Source organism: Botryllus schlosseri, chromosome 8 (assembly GCF_051294905.1).
Source record: "Botryllus schlosseri isolate E-star chromosome 8, Bs_hap1, whole genome shotgun sequence".
In the NCBI taxonomy this organism is placed as follows: domain Eukaryota; kingdom Metazoa; phylum Chordata; class Ascidiacea; order Stolidobranchia; family Styelidae; genus Botryllus; species Botryllus schlosseri.
The window spans coordinates 11,316,959-11,341,394 of NC_137243.1; the positions used below are offsets into that span (position 1 = coordinate 11,316,959).

Here is a 24,436-nt window from a genome sequence, read left to right on the forward strand (position 1 = left end):
ATGATTTCAAAACAACACAAAACTGCGATACAAAGAAAAGATAGAAAGGTGTCGAAATGATGTGGAGTAGTCCTTGAAATTGGGAATAGTGATGTTGGGCACAGAATAGCTTATTTTGAACAACAGCAACAATATTTTTACCTAAAATCAATCTCAACATTTCAAAATGTTTTACTAAAATATCATGCAATTGGCAAACACTTGTTGGATAATCCCGCCTGTTCGAAAAATTATCGAGACGACAGATTTCGCATACTCGGAAAGGGTCGCTCACACTTTCATTTGTGTGCCTTGGAGTCAACTTTTATCAAAATACACCAGCCAATGCTGTGTCAACAAAAAGAGCTTGTGTATCATCTAAAAATAGTACATTGAACGCTTTCATATTCGGCATTTCGTGCTGGTGACGTCATATTTTGTGTTACAGTTGTTGATATACGCTGTTCTTTTGAATTCTCTACTAGTTGCTGACGATCAGCCGGAAATATTCGGGTTCATTTCAATATGAATATACTATTCAATTGTATATTGAAGTTCTGTACCTCCAAGAAGCTGTTTAAAATATCTTTGGAAATCTCAAATCCGGTCGCGGGCAAAATATGACCTACCATATGTCAGATGAATGGCAATTGAAAATATTTGTGTTTATAGATATATCCAATTCTGAATTATAGTGTGTTCAGTGTAAATAGAACTGCCTCATTTTTGCGGACATGGATAGCAAAGCAAGCAATCAGGGAATGGACGACATGTCGCAGGCGGACAAAGAACGATTTGCGAGAGAGAACCACTCGGAAATAGAGAGGCGACGTCGAAATAAAATGACTGCGTATATTACCGAACTATCTGACATGGTCCCGAGCTGCAGTGCCCTGGCTAGAAAACCCGATAAACTGACAATCCTTCGGATGGCGGTCACGCACATGAAACAATTACGCGGAGCAATGCCTAGCGGAGGTGCTGACAGTGCGTACAAGCCTGCATTTCTCACGGATCAAGAGTTGAAGCATTTAGTCCTGGAATCGGCCGACGGGTTCTTGTTTGTTGCGTCTTGCGAGACGGGCCACGTGGTCTACGTCTCTGACACAGTCACGTCAGTTCTCGGTCAGGCGCACACTGACTGGCTGGGTCACAATATTTACGACCTGATCCACCCGCAGGACATTCCAAAAGTACAGGAGCAATTGAGTCTGAACGATCAAGGAGGTGGCCGCATGCTGGATCTTAAAACCGGAACTGTAAAGAAAGAAGGGCAGCAAAGCTCTGTGAGAGTGTCTAACGGTTCGAGACGAGCTTTTATATGCCGTATGAGATGCGGCAAAGTACCTTCCAACAACCCCTCTAGATATCAGAGGATGAGAAATACTCTTGGGCCAAATTCCAAGGGAGAGGAGCCTCACGCTGTTATGCACATTACAGGCCACATCAAACCTTGGCCTCCAACTGGATTTAACGGATCCGAAGGTCAACCAGATGGATTGGAAGACATCGCGAGTCAAAATCCAAATGCTACGGATTATTGCCTTGTTGCTATCGCACGTCTGCAAATTACCAGCCGTCCGACGTTTGGCGACTTAAATCCCACCGCCGACTCTAACGAATTTGTGTCTCGTCACAATTTTGACCACGTTTACACCTTCGTCGATTCGAGAGTGACGAGCATTCTCGGGTATCAGCCGCAGGATTTGCTCGGGAAGACGCCGGATGAATTTTACCATCCCGACGACGCCGAACAGGCAAAAGAGAGCTTCAAACAAGTCATGCTGCTGCGCGGACAAGTGTTCTCGATGATGTACCGATTCCGGTCACAGAACGGAGAATACCTTCTCATGAGAACAAGCTCGTTCGCTTTTCAAAACCCTTACAACAACGAAGTTGAGTATATCGTGTGCACAAACTCGTTGGTGAAGCCGGGCCAGTCACAGCAAGCGGGCCGATCTGCCGAGGACCAACGCCAAGATTCCAAGACGCTTCAACCTTTTGATCAGAGCTACGGAGCCAAAACAATCGAGTCACCCGGAATCCAATCTCCACCAGGCAATACTCTGAATTACAGCGGTCAAAACAACACAGCTCCACAATACAATGCGCCGTCTGTTCCTGTCATGCCTCAGACCGCATGGGGTCATAATAGTATGCAAAATGAAACCAACGCTCAATATCCCCAGACCTTGATGGACCGCTACCCGGGAGGAGTTCCAAACCAGCCCTCGCACCCTACCATGTACAATGTCTCCAACGGTCCATACCAAACCTCGCCTATGGGCGGTTATGGTGTTGAAGGCTGCGTTCCAGATGCGTATCATACCCAGGAATCGATGCTTCCGCCGGTTTTAGATCAAGGCGGTAATAACTACGGACAAGAGGATTTCCCTGATATGTTCTCGAATTATTCTCAGCATCAGCAGTAACTCGTGTGGACTTAGACATATATTTCTTTGAACAATGTTGCACTTGGATTTCATGTGTTCGCCGATATCCTGTTTTCGCTTATTTTGAAGCTTTACAATGTACTAACTAACTATATATCGGCCTACCTTTCAAACACCTTGATCGTTGCACGTGTTTCAGCAATGCTATGGTGACATGGTGCATTCTTCAATCCATTTCTGTGGCGGACTATACCCCTGTAGTTATTTATGGCAGCATAGTTTGAATGGCGACTCTGACCTATCAGTATTTTATTTTCTGTGACATTGATAATATTGAATTGGCTATGTTGTGGCATTATAAACCAACACAGCGATTGAAGTCCATGAACGGTTGGACCAATTGGTCTCATCAAGCTCTGTATGTGCCAAATTTTGAATATATTAGTAAGATGTCGTAAGGGATGGCCGCAAGTCAACAATCTCAAAAGTTGTATCAAAGGCTATTTATTAAACCGTTGTAGGCTACATGTATACATGTTCTCGTCACGGTTGTGTAGGGTGGTGGACTGGAAAACTGTCCAGGAAACATGCTTGACTCTTCGGAATTTCATGACAGGCTGTACTCGCAATGTGGTGTATCCGGCTCTCTGAGGATTCTATATTTCATGAATGTGGCACTCACAGCTGGATGCGTATTAATGTCATTCATTGCATATTGAACTACCTGTATAATTATTTGTTTTATCGCTGCTCATCTCATCATTTTTACATCCTTAATGATCTCGTTATTAATTCTCATTATTTGAAATAATGCATTGCTAACGGCAGGTACAGATACCTTTTGGGTTCTCTCATTTTATATTTCTAGTGTCTTTTAACCTATTCCTGCACTTTGTGTATACTTTCTTATATGAATCATGTGTAAATATACAATTCATACGTATCACATTCGAACTGCAGACCTTTTGATATCGTGTGCATCTCGTTAGTACACTTGGTGCTGTTGTATTGATAATGTATTATTGCAACTTGAACTTTTTTACTTTGTCCTGAGTGCAGGCTTGTCTCGAATGGCCAAGTGTTACTTTACCACCCTGACAATAGAATTTTTTTTAACAAAGGCCATTCGTGTGCTGCCTGCATTGTTCATTTTCAAATTCACTCTGCCTAATTGAACTCAAGATAAATGAGTTTCTCACCCCATAGTTTCTTGTGTTAATATTCACCGAAGGGATTAAAGATTTAAGAGATATTTTGCAAATTGTGACACTGTAGGTTGGGGGAATGGAGATTAGCTGATGGACAGAAGTTAGAACCATTATAAGTTTTATAGGACCTTGCATGATGACACCATTAGGTATAGTTAGTGTATGTTTATCTTTTAGTCACTACAATTTGAGATTTCATTTTCACATTGTTTTCTTGGAAGTGAAGTCTTTTTCTTATTCCATTCCATCCATTATCTAACGTATTTTTTGTATTAGGTTCTCGACCCATAAAATGGGAAATATTCCCACAATACTCAGCTTTTTTGTACATGTACTGTGTATCATATACGCTGCAAAGGTAGATGTGTCAAAGACCATTGTAGAAGGCCCGGGACTAGTCAATGATGCAAATTTGCCTGTGAGGTATGTCTACATACATTCGCATGATAGCAAAGGCAAAGCGATCTCTGAAGATTTAGCTGATGGGCTTTACGATCTCCAATTAGAATCGACCACTGGCCAACGAGTGCGGGCATGGCGGCAAGTTCTTAATCTTCACAACGGCACATACATCGCCAGATTTCGGTTGTATGATTTTGGAGGAGATTTAAAGGTACACATTAAGCATCAAGGGAAGCATGTTGCTAAATCTCCGTACCAGCTGAAAAACGTGTACGGTGATGAATGTTACTGCCCGATGCCTTTGAAAGAATGGACAAAGGCCTTGAAATGCCCCTCCGCTTTTTCGCAAATAGGCAAGGATTTTGAGAACTTTGGCGTGATCGACTTGGACAAGATGGTATCTGAAGGAATAACCAAGTTTGCGAGACATCATTCGTTTTGTCACTTCGTCGTCAAGAAAAACAGGATATTCAGACAATGTCACGGCCAGCACACCGGCTTTAAAATGTTCATGGACGGCGCGCTTTTGTCGATCACAAAGAAAACAAAACTGCCCGACGTCGAGTTTCTTATCAACCTCGGAGACTGGCCACTGGAACGTGGACCGGCCGATCAAATTGTCCCGTTATTTTCATGGTGTGGATCAGACAAAACTTTTGACATCGTACTGCCCACTTACGATCTCATGCAGTCCACGTTGGAGATGCTGGGAAGGGTCAGTCTGGACATTTTTTCCGTGCAGGCAAACACCGGGCCGAAGTGGGAGCAAAAAATCGAGAAAGGATTTTTCCGTGGCAGAGACAGTCGGCAAGAACGACTCGACTTGGCAGAAATGAGCGTCAAAAATCCAGACATCGTTGATGCGGCTATCACCAACTACTTCTTTTTCAAGCAAAACGAGGAAAAGTACGGTAAAAAAGTGAAGCATATCGGGTTTTTTGATTTTTTCAAGCATAAGTACCAACTGAACATTGACGGAACAGTAGCGGCGTACCGTTTGCCATATTTGCTCACAGGTGACGCGCTAGTGTTCAAGCAAGACTCGGAATACTATGAACACTTCTACCAGAGATTCAATCCGTGGGAGCATTACGTGCCTGTGAAACACAACCTTTCGGACCTGTTAGAGAAAATAAAGTGGGCTAGGGAACACGATGCGGAGGCGAGAGAAATGCAGCGAGCCGCGACAAAACTGGCGAGAGAGATATTGACTCCGGACCAGTTGTTTTGTTACTACGCGGTGGCGATGCAGGAATATGCGTCCCGGCAGACCAGGCCGGTGAAAGTGCTGAAGAGCATGGAGGAGGTGAAGCATAAAGAGAACAATTGCGCGTGTCACCGCAAGAAGAAAAAGGCAAGCAAGAATGAGGAGCTGTGAGCCTTAATCGACAATCGTGAAGATATTTGAAGGTGCTGAATATGCTAAGTTCACAACTAGCGTAAAGATGAAATATTGATATTGACAATCATGAAGATATTTGGGAGTGCTGAATGGAAAGAAATATCTTGTACACAACTAGCGTAAATGTTAGCATTGCCTGAGATAAAATTTCATATTTTTCTAAAACTTTCTCTATACAATATAAAAACCTGATTGTGTCTGTTTATACTCGTACATATTTGCATCGTTTATACTCGTACATATTTGCATCAACTCATTCTCATATATTCATAAATCTTGAAATAATCGATTATTAATGAACGTCTGTTTATCTGATCCTTTACCACGATATGAAATGTTTTAATGCAATTTAGATCAATTTGAAATGTATGCAATATTATATTTATAGCTGTAGTAGTTGCCTTACACGGTTTGTTTTCGACTCGAAATCCTTACAATAAATTCTTGAATTGCTAGAAAATTCATGCCGTTCTAATGGCAGCCTATTAGACGAGTCACTTTACTAGCTGAACCGCAGTGCTTAGGGTATAGCAAGTTCCAAGTCATACTTCCTCATACACTCACCAGCCTTAACTATGCACAAGTCCTTTAATTTTCAACGAAAATGAAATTTTGAAAGTGAAAATATTTAATTTCATAACAAACAGTACAACCAATAAATTTTGAGAAACATAAAAACGGTCATGATGAGAAATTCTTCTAGTCTGGCTGCAGTTATTTCGTACGTTTCGACAACCTCATTATGTAGTCGGAGAAGTCATTCAAAAACTTCTCGCCGTGCTTGGCGTACCATATCCCAAAAAGTATACCCCCCAAATGCCCTGCGTGATCAAAGATCATGTACCTCCACTTGGTGAAAACGCCGACCAGTAATCCTACTGTATCGAATGCGATGATAAAATTTTTCGCGGAACCGGCTGTGAACGTCCAGTTCGGGATAAATACAATGCCGAGACGGTTATTAGGCATCTTTTCGCAGACATATCCGACAAGGCCCATGATGGCACCAGACGCTCCGAGAGAGGGATGCGGGATTCTGCCCGCATGTTTAACCAATATGGACAGCAGTCCGCTACACATACCAGCAGCTAGGTAAAACGCCGCATATCTTTCGTGGCCATTAGCGTTTGTGCTACTTTTCAGCGAGAGAAAGTCCCAAGCCACACAAAAACTGTTCAGCACATACATGTTCACAAATAAATGTAGAAAAGTTTTGTGGCTGAACATTGACAGGAACATATTCGTGAAAACATTCTTGCCGCCATTCAACGATAACGTGAACCATCTCATCATCACTTGTGGATTGGCAATTTTCCATCCGGCGAAAACTAATAGATTGATACCGGCTATTGTGTATGTTACTTTGTGAACCATGGACAAGTGGTTCCACATTTGTGTCCAATCTCTAATCTCTTGCTTCCGATTGATTTTGGATTCATGCCAACGTTTGCGATTAGCATCATTGTTATATTGCTGCCACAGTGCACACACTCCAAAAGTGACGACAGTAAATCCAGTTGTGTACGCGCCAACTTTTAGCGCAAAGGGCCAGAAATTTGCAGAGTCCTCATTGGCATTACTGCGTCCTCCTTGTCGTGCTCGACTCCGTGACACTCTTGATTTAACTGTACCGCTCTCGTCTTTGGATTTGAAATATCGCCGGGGAGGTTTTCGGCAGCATGTCTTGCTCAAGAAAGTGTTCAATACACTGGCGTTATGATTTTGCAAAGTTGAATGATTCTTGAATACCATGCTAAGACGTCCAACTTTGAGTGTTGAGGTTTTTGGAAGCAGTTTCAAAGTCCGACAGATGAGTAGACCGTTGGTAGACAACATTGTTCTGCTTCGTGGGTTAAGTCTGAAGATAGAGAAGATTTATAAAATATATCACTTATCGATCCGTATTGCCAATTGCCATTGGCAATCATAAAAGTAAATATAACAAGTCGTCTCATTAAATTTTTCACTAAACGATATAGAGTTAGACACGACTACACTCACACTGCACCACTAGAAACTAAAACATTTCGTAGTTCACCGATCGCATCTCCAATTTTACATTCACAAAGGCATTTGAAATATCATGGGTGCAGGAAATATGCCAATTTTCAAATCCAAATCGTATCTGAGCATTAAATCCAAATCCGCATGCCTACAGTCCACTATCCAGCAATACTAATTTCATAACCTTTGTAAATAACAGAACAAACAGAAACTATTATTTCAATAATTCCTACAAATACGGTCATTTCATTGCTCAAATCCAAATCATTTTTCGAATGAATGAAAATGAACGAATGATTGAATCTGTACGATAGTACATAATTATCGAAGTTGAACCCACAAAATGATGGTTTCGACCGTAAAATTCTGAAATTACTTACAATTGGAATCGAAACTGCTGAATAGGCTAAGGCTAATGAATGGCATCTAAATATAGCTCATAAAATATCGACACCCTCGTTGGTCTGGTCCAAATTATTGTGTTCCACTCGACTTGGTTTTTGACAAACAAATAAATGCAAGGGGAATCCCCGTCTCATCGCTGCTTGAAAACTTTGTAAACTAGCTCACTGTTCGCCACGTATACCAAGCGAGCATTTTGTGTGACGGTTGCTGTCGCAATACATCGTTCGCAATCTTGTAAGTAAGATTCATCAATAATAATACTATAACTTATAAAAGCCAGAAAACAAAGTATTCCGTGCTACAATTCGGCAGTAGCTACCGGCAATAGATCACTGATCTTCATGTTGAGTTGAGTTGAATGGTGGGTCTGAGTTGAACTCTGTTGAAGTAGTTTTTTTTTCAGGTTGAGTTATAGTAGGCTAACTTGCACTTTAAAAATGTTGCGAAGGCGCGGAGGAGGAAGTTCTAATGTTGGAGTTGCGCTTTTGCTGTTTCAAGTAATTCGATTTGGTATTGACAGGTAAAAATCACATTTCTACATTGTTATTGCTTAAAAATATACATTATATTATTTGTATTCTCAAAATTTTCAGGGTTCCACCGGTGACACTAACGCTGATAGCTCTCATGACGGGCATCCATCTGTCACTGCACGCATCCAACCCATGGCATTCAGTATGCATCGGAGTGGAATCCGTCTGGTACTACAATGACTTTGCAAGGCTGTGGAAAGCTGCATTTTTCCACAGCGACGACTGGCATTTGTATTACAACATGGTGTCGTTTCTATATAAGGGACAATTTCTCGAACGTCAAGTCGGTTCCAAATGGTTTTTGTACATGCTGTCAGTTTTTACGGCTGCTAGCAATGTGTTGTTGTTGTACCTCAATTTTGGACTGGCGTATCTGCTTCAGGATACGTCGTACTTGAGACAATGTGCGGTCGGGTTCTCGGCTGTTATTTTTGGCATCAAAGTTGTGACGACGTATTTAACCCCGCCTGGAACCTCCATGGTTTTTGGGTGTATTCCTGTAAACTCTAGAAGTGCTTGTTGGTTTGAGTTGATTTTGATCCAGTTGCTAGTTCCCAACGCCTCGTTTACGGGTCATTTGGCCGGAATAATCATCGGTTTGGCGTACGTCAAGGGCGGTCTTAAGACTGTGATGGAGATCATCGCAGCACCTTTTCGGTTTCTGTCCCGAAGATCAAACCGTCGGTCGTATACTTACGCATCTGGCACGGCAAGCAATGAATCGTATTTTCGAGAGGAAACTTTCACAGACGGACTGACAGAAGAAGAGCAAATGCGGCGAGCTATGCAGGAAAGTCTCAGTGATCATGACTATCACGATCGTTTGTACCCAAACTTGGACTCCGAGGATAGGCCCACGCCATCTGCCCCTGCTGCGCCCTCGTATGGTTGGAATATCCCGGATGAGCATGACAGCGATGAAATGCGCAGGAGACGCCTTGCGCGATTCGATCGATAAATTGGATAGCACTTTTACTCGCTTCCACTGTTTTTAGTGGACCGCACAAACCAATCTATTCTGAATTTGTATCCATACGGTGATTCAGAAGGTATTTCTGTCATGGTATCTGATATCATTGGACAAACCTTCTACAAGTGCGTCGGGGCATGATATTCCTATGCTTGACGACACGCTTTAAGCAAGATCAAACTAAAGTTTGTGTTCCAATATGCAAAGTTGACATGCGCGCTTTTGGCAGGGTAGAACAATTGGAGTCGTCAACTAGTACAATGATATTTGAAACTGCAAATTGCATTGAGAAAAGGCTTATAGCCTCTGCAACAATGGTGTCAAATCCTAGCATGATTCTTATTCCATATTGTCAAGACTCGTTGGCGTGTCTAATCCCTGTAATCCATATTTTCAATCATCACAATTTTCTGCATGCATGCCGAGCACACACTTCACTAACACTGCTTGTATTATTTGCTAAATACCTGTGACTACTGCACAATATTTCAGTGTTTTCCTTGTTATTCTTCAAAAGCTATACTATTACCGAGTTCTTAGTTTTTTTATTTGTCACATCGTAGCACGAGAATTTATGCCAGACAAAAGAGTAAATGTTGTATTATTGAACGTTGTTGTGTGTCGTGTTGGCAGTATGTCTCAAGGAACACAAGCGCATCGTACAATAAACACAGGGGAAAAATGTCAGTCTTACCCTCAACAAAGAATCCACCCACCCATGTGCAGGTAAACAGCCATGGTCATGGTGACTATCAATGATGACCTCTTTTATCGCAAAGAGTTAAAAAAGAGCCAGGCAGATTTTAAAAACAAGATTTGATCAGAACACAATTCCGGTGCAGACTTGGAATCCCAATCAGGAGAGGGTCTGTTCTATTTTGAAATTCAATTATCATAAACATGAGCCAGACATTCTTCAGGCAACCGTTTGAGCCAGACGATTTCTACGAAATCGAACTAGTTCCATAAAGTACTAGTATCGAAAATAGTAATTCAAACAACATCTCTTGAATTGTGCAAGCGAGAAGAATAGACGTAACATCACGGCGACCTGAAATACGGTCCCACCACTCTGTTGCATCCCGGCAAGTCGCTCATCTTTTCTTTTTCTTCGATAGCCTTGCGCGACGCTCTCTCTCCGAGTCGGAACTCGATGATGACCTCTCACGGTTCTTACGCTTGCTCGACTTAAATTTCATATCAGCGGACGATGACCTTGAGCGACGTTTCCGACTTTTGTTCCCGGATTGCTTTGCCCGTGACGATCGTTTTTCGAAACGCTCTGAATCCGTGGATGGGGATCTGTCTTTTTTAACCTTTGATCGAGACCGCTTCTTAGCGGAGCGACTTTCGTCGCTCGAAGAGCTCGAATCTTCGGAAGACGAAGAAGCGCTTTTGGAGCGCTCGCGACGGCTTTGCTTTTTCTCGATTTTCGAATTCGACGACCGCCGCTCGGACTCATGCCGACCTTTTCTATCATCGGCAATTTTTTGTCTGTTTCGTTTTCCCCGAGACTTTCCTTCGCTGGATTTATCGGAATCCGAACTGTCGCGTCTTCGCCCGGCGTGTCTCAAACGCGTTTTTTCGCTGTGTTCGGATCGGGAATCGTCGCGCCTGTCTATGCGTCTCTCTCGAGTCCTATTAGGCGATGCACTCCTTTCAAAATCCCTGTCTCTGCGACGGTAATTTGACGTTGGCGCTCGTCCTCTTGAACTATCGTCGCGACTTCTCGAACTCGAGTGCCGGCTACGTTTTTCTTGTGATCTCCGCCTCGATCGGTCATCGTCTCTACGTCTGTCCGGTTTTGTGCGATTCGACCGGCTGTCGCTTTGCTCCTTTCGGTCTTTGCCTTTAGCTACGGCGTGTCCGTCGCCTTTAGGCTCGTCATTTCGCAGCTTTGGATTGTTCTAGAAAATCAATACACAAGTTAGCAGCTAGGCATGTAAAGAGACTTCTGGAGGCGAAAACCGAAAAATTTCGGGGTAATCGTCAGGAACTAGTAGATTTCAAAAGAACTTTGCAAGTCAACAGTCTCGTCACCCAATATGACATCACTGGACAGCAACAGATGGCTTAGGTTCAACGTAGGTGCTACCTCTAGCCGATGCATAGACTTTTGTTGAAACAATCTGGGTGTGCAAAGGTGGTCAGCAACAAATGACTTCTACGTTTTGCCTATTTGTGCTACTTATGCGGTTATGTTTTTAGACTAGTTTCACTTTTACTTGAACAGTGACAACTGTGCGACCCTCGACCACATCTACTTGAGTAGCCACGATGACTACTTCTACCAATTCTGCAAGAAAAATCGGAACATCATTCGATAGCATTGTTTCAATTAGTTGGCTTACACTTCTGCGGTAATCCATTCTGGAAACGGACTGGCTGAAATCGACATGGATTCTCCTGTCGTCGATCAGAACGTTGTCCATTTTCAAGTAGGCCTTTTCGCATTCCTCTGGGTTGCTGAACTCGATAAATGCGTACTGCAGGGATTCGCCGCTCTTGAAGTCGCGGATGATCTCACACGACACTATCGTTCCAAACCTGACAGAGAAAACTGGCTTTCAACGACGTTACGACCAAGATATTTCAAAGTGCAGGGGTTCTAATGACTCGGGTATCTTCTACAATACAGTAAATGACTCAACTGGAGTCAATTTGTGTACTACGCACGACTTACATGAGAAGTCGTACGACTCGTATGAATCTAGACTCTAGTGGCCAAGACCGCCATTTCCTTGTAGCTTCAAAGAATAACTAAGTGACCACACTCTTGGTTTTTCATCTATCAGTACTATAGCAACCTAGCTAAGAGACCTATCGACTACTCGGGAGCTATTATCTGGAATGCATTACCACAACACATTCAATTGAATAGTATATTCAATATTCATAGTGAAATGAACCCGAATATTTTCGGCAGACACTTGTCAGGGGTAATCGTCAGCCGAAAACGTCCGGGTTTATTTCAATATGAATATACTATTCAATTGTATTGGCCTATTGAAGTTCTGTACCTCCAAGAAGCTGTTCACAACATATCCGTGAATTGCCTTATAATAGATTAAAAAAAGACCTACTCAATTACCTCTTCTGGTCATATTAACACTGTCGCCCTACCTCGCCCAGACATTGCTTCATTGATCATTTGCTTCCATCATCTAATTCATTTTTTCAACTAACATTTTTACAACCAGACTGTATAGAGATAAGTTTGATGGTGGTGTGATCAGACTAGTTGACCTTCAACGTTGCATCGTTCATTCCTATCTGATACCCAATACTGTACAGTGCATGCATAGTAGGGCTGTTCAAAAATAACTTTTTTTTTCTGGATTCCAGCCATTCAGGGGTAAATTGTCAGGTTACCCTAAAAAACGCTGCACACCATCCTCGATTAGTGGATAATCCGAGAATTATCAACGAAAAATCGGATAACTTCGCTTCTACTAGTTGGAATTGACTCAAATTTGTTTTGCATCGTCTCTGAAGACAGCTTAGCTTGACAATTTCATGGGGTTGACAGAAAAATTTGAATTTTTTTTCAATTTTCCCTATTAAATTAAAAATTTTAATTGGATCTTTGGAGCCTATACTTGTTAGAATTCAACCAAATTTGGTGTGCAGCGTTTTTTAGGGTAACCTGACAATTTAACCCTGAATAGCTGGAATCCAGAAAAAAAGTTATTTTTGAACAGCCCTAATGCATAGTGTCTGTACCACCATCATTGCCGTCTGTTTGTTATGTATTTTGGTTGGATGAAAAATGAAGATTCTCTCTCCCTCTCTCTCTCTCAGGACCATAAACTGTTAAAAGTGAGAAGAATTACTATATTATGACTCTAAGGCATTTGATATCACCCAAGTTGTAAAATTGTAGACTGAACACGACTTGAACTCGGACTCCGACTTGGACTAGGTGGAAAATTGAAAATGACTCGACTATACTCAAAATGATAGAAGCAAGACTGACTTGCGACTTGGTTGCAATCCCGCCAAGTGGTTAAGAATCAATTCGCATACCGGGTGAAGATGATTTCCAAGTCTTCGTCGGTAGTGACGGGGTTGAGCTTGCACACGAACAACACGTTATCGGGCGGCTTCACGTCTTTATCCGGCAGGTCCCCGATGATCGCCAAGACCTTGTAAAACCGAACTGCTGAGATGAACACAAAACACACTTCTGACCAGAGGTGGTCAAGCCAGCTGTGTTGGTACTCCAGTAGTAGAGGTAACGCTGTAAATTTCTACTCAACACAAGTGAAAGTAGTGATCTCCAAGACATGTCAAAATTACTTCAAGTTGAAGTAGAAAAGGGAAGACCTTGATAGTACTGAAGTAAGTTGTTTCACAAAGTAGATTCACATCTAGACGTAAAACCATTATTGACACCACAAATAGGTGAAATTTTCGAAAAAATATTCAGTTACCAGTCGGCCAGTAGCTATGACGATTTCACTCATAAAAGTGATGCGACCACATCCCAAAACTACTTTGCAATTAGTAAAATCCAAAGTCTAAACAGCTATTGCTGTAAAAACATAATCACTGTCAGAGTAAGTGTTGGAATTAGGCAAAACCTACTTCAGCGTTCCGAAAAAGTAGATGCGCTTCATCACTGACCTACTCTGATTATAAGTGAATGCAGCAGGCATAAAACATAGTAGACATTGAAGAATTCGCCGTCTCCTCTCCAGTCACTTACTTGTGCCCTGTGTTCCGCTTCAACCGTCTCTTCTTTCTCAACCACCTCGTGCTCTGTAAGACCTTTGGTATCGTCGAGCTCCTCGTCAGCGCCGATTCTCAAAAGGCTTTTCAATTGTTCTGCCGTCGGTTCCGGCGACCGATCGGGAATCTGTAAACCTAAAAGAGGTCAAAATGGGTCGCTAGTAAGTCAGGGAAACTGCAGGTCTAATAAGTTTCCATTAACGATGCCACAATATCGCCACGTGGCAAATATCTCAAGTACAATAAGTTAAAAAGAGTATTTTAGGTGGAGTTTTGCACAAAAAATGAAAACTTGGATAGAAATGGAGGCAAGTCTAAAAACATAACTACTTGAGTAAGTGATGCAAGTAGACAGTAACGTAATAAATTTCTACTCATGTTCAAGTAGAAGTAGCGAAAAATAAGTATTCTAGCAGGGTTGTAACCAATCACAAGCCAATCTCACATTTTCAGTTTTGACTCAAGTCAAGTCGAGTCATTTTCAATTGACCACTGAGTCAAGTCCGAGTCCAAGTCAGTAAGTAGCGGGTCAAGTCCGAGTCATAGTGCTGTGACTCGAGTCCAAGTCCAAGTCATTGCGTTCGCAGTTCAGTTTAGAGTTCAGTCATGTTCAACCCACTTTTGCAACTCTGCTCCGGTGATGCAGAATGGCTCACATTCATAATCTCGTAATTAACAGTTTCTGGTGCTATTTTCCAAGTATCAGGACCGATAGACGAAATACCTATAACGTGGTGACTTAACTCTTATTCGAAGTTACAATGAAATGTCTGTCTTGGCCGTCCTAGCTTCGAGTCATACGACTTCGTTCCGAGTCATGCACAATGACTTGAGTCGAGTCATTTTACGCATTTGAAAAAGTGACTCGAGTCGAGTCGATTCAACAAAAAATCTTGACTCGAGTCGAGTCATGTCTCGAGTCATTACAACCACGGGCCTGGTTTTGTATGAAGAACTGAAAACTGTTAAGTAGAAGTGGCAGTAACCAAAACCTAGTTGAATACTCCAATAAATGTAAAAGTATTTCATCATTGATCACCTCTGACTATAGTACAATATTTTACTAAAATCAGAGTGCAGCGAAGTTGACTGATTCATGTAAAACCAAACGGAGATGTGTGCGGACTTGATGAAGCCAATAGGATATCGGGGCTAGAAACTTGTACAACATAAAACAGGTCTTGCTAAAGTCTTACCAGGTGGATCATCAAGCGGGTCATCCAATATTACTGTGTGCGTAATCCGTATATCTCGAAAAGGTCTGTTTTCCTTGTCGCAAAATGTTTCATTGATTTTCATGAGAACGTCCATCCCTAAGCAAAAGCGTCATTTACAGAGATTTACATTCGACGGCAGAAAACATCAACATTTACCTTCCGCCACTTGGCCGAATACCGAGTGAACTCCATCGAGATAGTCAAGACTTTCTCCCAACGTGATGAGGAATTGAGATCCGTGCTGGCCATTGCCGTCATTCACCATAGAAACAGTGCCTGCGAAGGAGTGTTGAACATTTTGCATACATTGATTCACGGCAATAATTATACAGAACGGAAAAGTTTACCGATTTCACGATGCTTTATTTTCGGGACAACTTCAGCGTCAAAGTACTTGGCCTGGTCTCCGTACAAGGTTTGAAATATGGACTCGCCGCCTCTTCCAGCACCTGGTCATATGCAAGGTGTGCAATATAAGTTGATGTACTTTAACTGACCATCAAAGTAGTCGCAATGTCATTTAATCAATTGTATTTTTTTACATATATATAACAGTTCTGGAAGTATGTATTTTTGTCAGAGAAAGGAAGAAGCAAATCAATAGACTCACATCACTTTTATAAAAGTATCGTCATAAGCTGTAGCGCAACCACAAATAATAGTTTATAATCCTTAGCAACAGCTTGCATCTCGGCAATATGGTACACAAATTCCACTAGCTAGTTAGTTAGTAACACTATCTCAGACTTTATGATACTTTGAAACTTGGTCTTTATGTAACAGCTACTGCGTTACCTGTGGGATCTCCGGTTTGCGCCACGAAGTTCCTTTGTACGGAATGAAACAGACAGAAATTATAATATTTCACTTTGCAAAGCTTCAAGAAATTCAAGCATGTTCGAGGACGTTCTTTCAGGAAGAGATCGATTGTAATATCGCCGAGCGTTGTCTCTATGATTACAGACATGGTAATCTAAAAGTCACAACGTTACACAAGTTAGAGGGATGAAAATGCTATGCCGAAAGTCATTCACCCCGTGAAGACATTGCGAAGTTGGGGTTCTCCTGAAAGAATTTCAGAGAAGTGGATACAACTAGCCGGGATAGCAACTGGATAACAGAAAATCAAACTCTTCGAACAAGCAATCCGGCATTGGAGCATGGAAAAGTTTAGTGAATGAGAGAGGTTCAATTCACGGTTAGAGTTTTCGTCTTAAAAAATAGTATGCAATGCCATCATAGATAACCAAATACTTTTATTGGATATCAATAATCCGAGCACCAAGGTCATTTGGTGGACTAGCTTTGGAGATTGTATATGATGGCTGATAGAACTTCACTGTAACTGATCAACGTTCAACGCCATTGGCTTTCTTAATGATTTTTTTTTATGGTTTGTGCCCCGTAGCACTTGTCCTCATGCCAAGAAATACATGATTAAAGCAACTATTAATGTCGGAAATTATCGGAATGCACATACTGAATTAATGTAAAATACAGATGATGCTGATCCTTTACTTGCAAGATGTCCTGGCATTGCTATATTTTCATATATATGCGACAATGATCAGGTCAGATACTCGATAGCTAGCTAGCTTCTTCGGTAAACACCACCAGGATGCATAGGCCCTTGAAAACACGTTCTCCATTCAAAAAACAATGTCTCAGAAGTATTGAATTTTCATTTTTTATCGTCCATGAAAACAATAGACGGGTCATCAAAATTAAATACATTGTCGTTATAAATATTTTCGGGCACATTTCCGTCTCCGAGGTTCGGATAATACGTCGGAAAAGGTCCTATTTGCTTCTTTTCGTCTTCGTCAGTATCGATACGAATCTTCGTATTCAGCTTATCGGAAATTTTAACGAAAGTGTTCACGTGACCCGGAATGCGACCTTTCACGTAGATAACATTATAGCGCGTGTTTATCCTCAATATAGTTCTGGCTCTGGCCGTTTCGTAAGTCCCACCGAGCTGGCCGGGGAGGCGTCTCCCTTTTAAAGGTCTGCCGCCAGACGACGCAATCGATCCCACCCTTCTGTGCCATTTCGTGGCACCGTGTGAGGCCGGACCTCCCTTCATGTGAAATCTTTGCATGACACCGGCAAACCCGTACCCGATTGATTTCGCGGTGAGATTAACCAGTTGTCCAACCTTAAAGTGTGGTGCATATATGGGAGTGCCCGGTTTTAGTCTGGCATTTTCGGTTATATGAAACCTGAAGCATTTTTCCTTAACGGGCACGCCCGCGTCCAGGCAGAACTGGGAGTACTGTTCGTTTCTGTAAAAGGGGCTCGCGTTTTTAGCGCCGACAATTACCGCGGCCGTGTCACCGTTGTATTCCTCCTTCGAAAAGTACTTAAGGACGTGACAATCCAATATTTGTATCAATGTAGACGACACTCGCGTGCCGTCTTTCATCCAGAGATACTGCACGCCTAACTTGATCCCGATCGCCCCGCATCTCCTCGAGCCGGGACCCCAAGGGAGCGGCGCCCACTGTTCGTCCTTGAACGGAGAGTAGGCTTGCAATTCTTTGTACTGTTCGTCGCAGCTTTTCGAATGCATTTCCTTTGCAAAAGCTACGTTCTCATCAGTCAAGTCATAATCCCATTTCCAACGCGGGGCCGGCAGCTTGTGTATCGGCGATATTTTATCTGACTGCGCACCGTACTTATCTCGGTATCTCATACGGAGTTTTTCTTTGCGACGTACCGCATGAACGGTTTCGACAGGATTAAACACATTTCTGGTACGATGCCGTCCTCGCAGAGCCATGTACTTTTTGTTGCCATGGTAAAATCGATCATGCACGACAGTCGCAGAAGCAGCCGGTTGCAGGAACGAGCTTTGTCCGAATAAAGTCGACAGATATCTATTGGTAACTTTCAGCATATTCGCTGTAAACCTGTAATTAAAAAATAAGAAATCATAGATCTTGAATGGAACAGTAATCATAAAATATCTCATCGGTAAGGTGGCAGGTAATATGCACATTACAAAATGTGTCCTTGCATGTCAATTACCGTACTCAAGATAACTGTTTGTCTGCCAACAAACAAGATATTTATAAATATGGCATTTCGAAGCATCAAACATTGAAATCAGGCTATTCTCACGATATAGGATCAATCAAACTACCAAAAAACTGATTTATTCATCATGATGACTGTCAGAGTTGGTCAGAAGTAATCATTCATGCCTGTATACCAGTTGAAGTAGTCACACAGTCTTATATTCATCTTAGTACAAGTACAGACTACTGAAAATGGCAAAGTAAATGAAGCAGGGCAAACTGAGTTGAGTAGATTGTTTCGAAACTAAGAAATACAGCACGTTAGACAACACAAGCAATTTCTTCTAATGTAACAATATCACTAGTAACACAAGCTTAAACAAGCTGCTTCAGTAAGACTGCGCCTGCTGAGAAGTAGCACAATGTTACCAACCGAGCACATGAACTGGTTTGTCTGCCTGGTAAGCATATTATATGCTATCAAATAGCTCTTTGAAAAGTACTTACAAAGATGATCAATTAAAGCAAATTTAATAAATTTTCAATCACCGAGTGCCGCATACTTCTAATTTAGACCATTTTAACACATAAACATTCAATAAGTCAAAAATTATGATTAACCTATTGCATTTAACGTCCCGTGTATTTGGGTTTCCGCTTTTCTCGAAAAGCCTTAAGTCCCTCAAGTCTGTCTTCGGTGGGAATAACCTGCGCGTAACATGCTTGTTCAAATGCTAAGCCGGAAGAAATATCAATTTCCGAGCCACAATTAATGGCCCTTTTCGCCATGCGCAAAGCGATCGGTCCTTGCGGCAATATCTCTCTAGCCAAATCGAGAGACTTCAGATATGCCGCGTCGCCATCAGAATTTTGCTCCACAACGTGGTTAACAATCCCAAGTTTATGAGCATCATTCCCGCCCAGTACTCTTGCCGTAAATATTAGTTCTTTTGCTAAGCTTGGCCCTACTAGACGGGTGAGGTTTTGAGTGCCACCACCACCAGGGATTATAGCCAACCGCGTCTCCACGAGACCCAGCTTCGCATTGTTTGCGGCAACTCGCATATCAAGACCAAGGCTCATTTCCAGGCCACCGCCGAGAGCGGCGCCATCCATTGCTGCTATGGTAGGTACGGGGAAGTTCTGGATGTCAAATAACATCCGTCTTAACCTGGACACAAACGGTCCTACTTCGGATTGGGACATTTTTGCTCGTTCTTTTAAATCGGCACCGGCACAAAATATCCCCGGTACCATACTGCGGATGATTACGACTCGAAGTGACTCGTTGAATTGTAAATCCTCAACACTCTTTTCAAATTGCTCCACGAGGTTTTTGCTGAAGGAGTTCATAGCTTTTGGTCGGTTCAAACCCAGCACAACGATCCCTTCGTCATCTCCGTCAAGCTTCTGAACAATCAACTCCTCGCCGTTTGGTCCCAATGACATCAAGCGGTTGCATTGCCCATTAACGGAAGGCAAGACCAGGAGTTGGCGTAGAGTTGATAAGCCGTGCCGTAACATTGTTGACCAAGCAGATTTATTCTAGACAATAAATTGTACCTATATACACTATCAATGAAATCTATATTTTAGCACACATTTCCGTAGTAGCATACATTGACTCAAGTGTCATTTTGGAATTTTGCGAGTCAAGTCGAGTCATCAGAAAATCGTGACACGAGTCGAGTCATTATAATCCTGCTTGTGATTTTGGATGGGCAAAATAAATCACTGACTAAAAATCCATCTGAAGCATTTTATAGATGCTGTAGCCCAAGTGGCTACTGTATGCTTGAAATCAGGGATTCTCAATCAAATGAAGTGGGAGAAGATATCAAATGAGATCATTGGAAGAAAATGAGCAGGAATTTTGGCGCTTCTTCGTTAGCAACCAGACATCGAACAATGTTCACCAAAGACACCAATAAATGCTTCTATTGACCACGTAAAAATTTATAAACGTTGAAATAAATTCCATCGATTTTGACGTTTATAAATTTTGACGCGATCATGGTGAACACTGTTCGATGTCTGGCTACTAAGCACCGGAATTTTCACATTTTTGGTACTTTGACATTGGCCAAACAGTCTTAGATTGATAGCTACTAATCACAATAAATCATTCAACTATAACTTGCCCAAGTTGATCAGGCACTTATCCGACATATATGTCAACTTGAAGGAATATCGTATCACATCTCGCATGTATACAACACTTAACCGGTACGTTAATTGTGTGTGAACTTGAATCGATCATCCAAAGATTGAGGACACTGATATCGCATTGTGGTTCATCATGGTTGTAATGACTCGATTCACGATTTTCTGATGACTCGACTTGAGTCATTTTTTCAAAATAGGGAAATGACTCGACTCGAGTCAATCTGTGTATTGACTCGACTTGGACTCGAGTCATTGCGCATGACTCGAACCAAGTCATTGACTCGAGACTCAGACGGCCAAGACCGACATTTCATTGTAATTTCGAAGAATTGTGAAGTAACTATCCTACTGGGATTTTGTCTGATTGCTGCTGGTACTTGAAAATGCGACCAGAAACTGCTAAAAGTGAGGAAAATTAATATATTATAAATGTGAAACATTCAATATCACCAAAAATAGTTATATAAAGCGAGTTTAACAAGACTTTAACTGGAAACTGAGCAGTCAAAGTAATGACTTGGAATCGGACTTGAGTCATGATACCATGACTCGGACTTGACCCTCTGCTCGATGACTTGACTCGGTGGTGAATTGAAAATGACTCGACTTGAGTCAAAACAATAAAAGTGAACTTGACTTGTGACTCGGAGCCTTGTGACTTGGTTACAACTCTGTGGTTCATGCGTTCATTCTACAAATCTACAACATGTGAATGTGCTTTCACTACTTAACGGTATTGTAATTAACTAATTAGGCTATAGGTTGCCAAACAATGCACATGCTAGACCAGACTGGAATTGGTGGCAAACGTCACGCGCAACTTTCCATTTACTTCCTTAATTATTCTATGGAAGAAACCCTTCTGTCACGCACAACTTATTGCCGAAAACAACCACTAATTCCAGTCTGGATGATAGACAATATTATATTGATTTCCATTTGATTGACTGCTGCATTTCATTGAATACAAATATTGGTAGGTGGTACTGATTCGATTTTACCACTCCCTTGCAGCAGTTAAATAACAACTAGCGTCAGATATTACATGATTTATATTAGTTTCAAGGATGAGACTCTGCAGTGCAGTAAATGAATGCACGCACTATACCAGCCGGCACCTCCGCTGCTTTTGTCAGTCAAATTATTCATTTTGGTCGGCGAATTTGACTTCTGACTTGCGATTGTCTCTATTTTTGCATTTACTTATGATAAAGAAGTCGAGAGAACTAACGAGGTGGCAGTGTTGGGATGACTCGAGTCATGACTTGACTCGAGTCAGACTCGAGTCACCTTTTTCGTATGACTTGACTTGACTCGAGTCACTTTGCTAAAATGACTTGACTTGACTTGACTCGGCCTATCAGATATGGGGATTGACTCGTGACTCGGAGCAAAATTCACGAGTCAATTACAAGTCATCAAGTAATCGGTGTCGATCAAAATCACTGGATCTTGCATATGTTCGCGAAACGTTTGTGTAACCCGTGAGAGCGACCAATTAATTAATGAACGTGCGTTTTACTGAGCCTCCACTGTTCTCTCATAAATACATTGACCGCAAACGAAGTGATCGAAGCTTACAGCTTACGTTGTCGTAAACTAGTATAGTAAAGTAATTTCTATTCTCTGTTTTACCTTAATCAAGCTTCTTGTTTTATTGAAACTGAATTCGAATATAGTTTATATAGTCCTCAACCATTGGCGCAGGCTCGAATTGTATCATATCGATTTGTAAATGCGTAATGTATTGCATCTTATCAATTCGTAGGCTATATATTCTCTATCTTGGCTGGTAACTATAAACTGAGGTTTAGTATAGTTCCTATGTAAGCGATACACCACCTTCTTGCATGTATATTTAACTTTATATTCGTTCATCGGTTCAAAATCAATGACTACTCATTCTGTATTTCAGACAGCTAGCAAAATGCAATGACGTTATCATGCCTCCTACTTCGAAACGGCAACTTGACTTGAATTGTGACTTGACTCGTGACTTGACTTGACTTGACTCGAGTCACCTCCAAAAATCGAGTGACTTGACTTGACTCGAGTCACCTTTGAAAATCGATTGACTTGACTCGAGTCAAAATGTGCAATGACTCGAAATGACTCGTGACTCGAAGGTAGTGACTTGATCCCAACACTGCGAGGTGGACGGACAGACATATAGCCTATCTTCCAGACCTCAACAGACCGGTCATGGAATCGCTGGCCTTTTTGCCTGATATATCAGGTGAGCAGCGATGATTTTCTAAGTTCAAGTAATTTAATAAAAAATGATTATAAAATAAAAAATAGTGTGAGCACAGGACACCGATTCCATACAGGCCGGTCAATATCGGCTACTGAATTGAAACCATACCCCATAACAGGGGCGGGCAACATACGGCCCGCGGACAGATTCCAGTCTTCCATCATAATGCGGCCCGCGGCCCATCAGTCTGCCGAGATTCCCGACTACTTGTTTCGGGACTTTGTTGTCTCAAATTTTAGTGACTATGTGTTATTATATCCTGGTATGCGCACTGCGCAGCGTACGTGATTGGAGCTTACGGGTACGTTCGTCGAAGAAAAAGACTTGCATTGTCAGCATTAACTGTACTCATCCCTAATCTTGTTTGTGGTAATCATGGTGTTATTCGTCCACAATGGTCATTTACACCTGGCCGATATTTCTTATTTTTCATTCCGTAACCGCCAACTGCTGGTAGCACGGCACACGTCCAGGCTTTTGTGAGATACAGCTTAATAATTATGCCGATGAGATGGCGAGGAGGAGCCTAGATAAAGCTCCAACACTTAGATAGGAATTCTGGAGTCGGACTCGAACCCACAACACATTGGTTTTGTAGCTGTGGATTATGCAACTGCGCTATCTCGCCACCAACAAAATTTGGGGTATCGGGCTTATCGAACGTCCTAAAATCATAATTTAGGATTGCACCTTGTGTTGATTGATCAGAGAGAAGCAGACATGGCGGTGCATGTATGACAGCGGTTCTCAAACTGGGGGACGGGAAAGTATCTTGAATGTGGCGCAAAGTCACAGTTAACTGAAAATTTTTCACTCTACGCGCGATTTACCTCCAGCTCATGGTGATTACTCTGTCTATTGTAGGAATTTCATATTTGAGAACTGTTTCATCAACAGAACAGCCATAACCTTTAATGGCATCAAACTATCCGTTGGGATGGCTAGCATTCTGATTTATCTATTTAATATTTTGTGATGTCATGATAAGGAGGGGGCGCGGAATTTTTTACCATCTATAAAAGGGGGCGTGTTTAAAAACTTTGAGAACTACTGCTGTTGCTGTATGACAATGACCAGGGTGAAGTTAGCCCTCAACGATTTGGCCCTCAAAGTAAAAATTACCAACTAATATACTCACGACAGCATGAATCCAATGAATCACCATTTTTGAAATATCGACCATGATCTGTAAATCTCAAACGCCACACGTAGTATTTTCATGAAATCAAATCAAAGCATTGGCCTGAAACAAACCTAGAATGATAATATTTTAAGGGTTGATTATGGTGATTCAACTATTACTAAGACATAACCTAATATATTTCGCTTGACGAATCAAACCCGATCTGCACATCCCTCTGGTTACTTATGCCACCATTATATTTTTTTTATAATTAACATGATCTCTCTACAGTGGAAAATAAAGAGCAACGAATATTGAAATCAGAACGAATAAAACTACTACTTAGCACATTAATCACACACCGAGTCTTGATTTCTGACAGGAGCCGATTAGGGTCCAGATCAGAGGATGAAGATTCTCTGTTGGACAAATTAACATGATCGCTCTACAGTGGAAAAAATAAAGAGCGTCGAATATTGAAATAAGAACGAATAAATCTGTTACCTAGCACATTAATTACACACCGAGTCTTGATTTCTGACAGGAGCCGATTAGGGTCCAGATCAGAGGATGAAGATTCTCTGTTAAGACAAATTAACATGATCGCTCTACAGTGGAAAAAATGA

The 24,436-nt window shown here is 41.8% G+C and overlaps 7 protein-coding genes and 1 long non-coding RNA gene across 8 annotated transcripts; 4 read left to right on the plus strand and 4 right to left on the minus strand.

The window, feature by feature from the left end:
- LOC145444338 (aryl hydrocarbon receptor nuclear translocator 2-like) lies at positions 1–3,856 on the plus strand. Its single transcript, XM_080322307.1, has one exon. It carries the CDS (start codon positions 714–716, stop codon positions 2,409–2,411), a length of 1,698 nt encoding a protein of 565 aa, XP_080178433.1. The 5' UTR covers positions 1–713; the 3' UTR covers positions 2,412–3,856.
- Positions 3,856–5,844, plus strand: LOC145444340 (protein O-glucosyltransferase 2-like). The gene has a single exon (XM_080322309.1). The coding sequence runs from the start codon at positions 3,873–3,875 to the stop codon at positions 5,358–5,360; it is 1,488 nt and encodes a 495-aa protein (XP_080178435.1). The 5' UTR covers positions 3,856–3,872; the 3' UTR covers positions 5,361–5,844.
- Positions 5,845–5,991: 147 nt separating this feature from the next.
- On the minus strand, positions 5,992–7,269 carry LOC145444344 (presenilin-associated rhomboid-like protein, mitochondrial). The gene has a single exon (XM_080322314.1). The coding sequence runs from the start codon at positions 7,218–7,220 to the stop codon at positions 6,099–6,101; it is 1,122 nt and encodes a 373-aa protein (XP_080178440.1). The 5' UTR covers positions 7,221–7,269; the 3' UTR covers positions 5,992–6,098.
- Positions 7,270–8,180: 911 nt separating this feature from the next.
- LOC145444345 (rhomboid-related protein 4-like) lies at positions 8,181–9,829 on the plus strand. Its single transcript, XM_080322315.1, has 2 exons — positions 8,181–8,313; positions 8,387–9,829. The coding sequence occupies exons 1-2, from the start codon at positions 8,231–8,233 to the stop codon at positions 9,282–9,284; spliced, it is 981 nt and encodes a 326-aa protein (XP_080178441.1). The 5' UTR covers positions 8,181–8,230; the 3' UTR covers positions 9,285–9,829.
- Positions 9,822–16,212, minus strand: LOC145444337 (peptidyl-prolyl cis-trans isomerase-like 4). Its single transcript, XM_080322306.1, has 8 exons — positions 16,040–16,212; positions 15,592–15,693; positions 15,401–15,520; positions 15,224–15,340; positions 14,005–14,162; positions 13,323–13,441; positions 11,648–11,843; positions 9,822–11,203 (listed from the first exon to the last, which is right to left on the minus strand). Exons 1-8 carry the CDS (start codon positions 16,209–16,211, stop codon positions 10,391–10,393), a joined length of 1,797 nt encoding a protein of 598 aa, XP_080178432.1. The 5' UTR covers position 16,212; the 3' UTR covers positions 9,822–10,390.
- A 4-nt stretch (positions 16,213–16,216) lies between these two features.
- Positions 16,217–18,245, minus strand: LOC145444343 (large ribosomal subunit protein uL3m-like). Its single transcript, XM_080322313.1, has one exon. It carries the CDS (start codon positions 18,243–18,245, stop codon positions 16,926–16,928), a length of 1,320 nt encoding a protein of 439 aa, XP_080178439.1. The 3' UTR covers positions 16,217–16,925.
- LOC145444349 (methylglutaconyl-CoA hydratase, mitochondrial-like) lies at positions 18,157–19,870 on the minus strand. The gene has a single exon (XM_080322319.1). The coding sequence runs from the start codon at positions 19,786–19,788 to the stop codon at positions 18,895–18,897; it is 894 nt and encodes a 297-aa protein (XP_080178445.1). The 5' UTR covers positions 19,789–19,870; the 3' UTR covers positions 18,157–18,894.
- Positions 19,871–21,530: 1,660 nt separating this feature from the next.
- Positions 21,531–23,035, plus strand: LOC145444361 (uncharacterized). The gene is made up of 2 exons (XR_013916660.1): positions 21,531–21,664; positions 22,584–23,035. It is a non-coding gene; the product is annotated as an uncharacterized LOC145444361 (long non-coding RNA).
- The last annotated feature ends 1,401 nt before the right edge of the window (positions 23,036–24,436 follow it).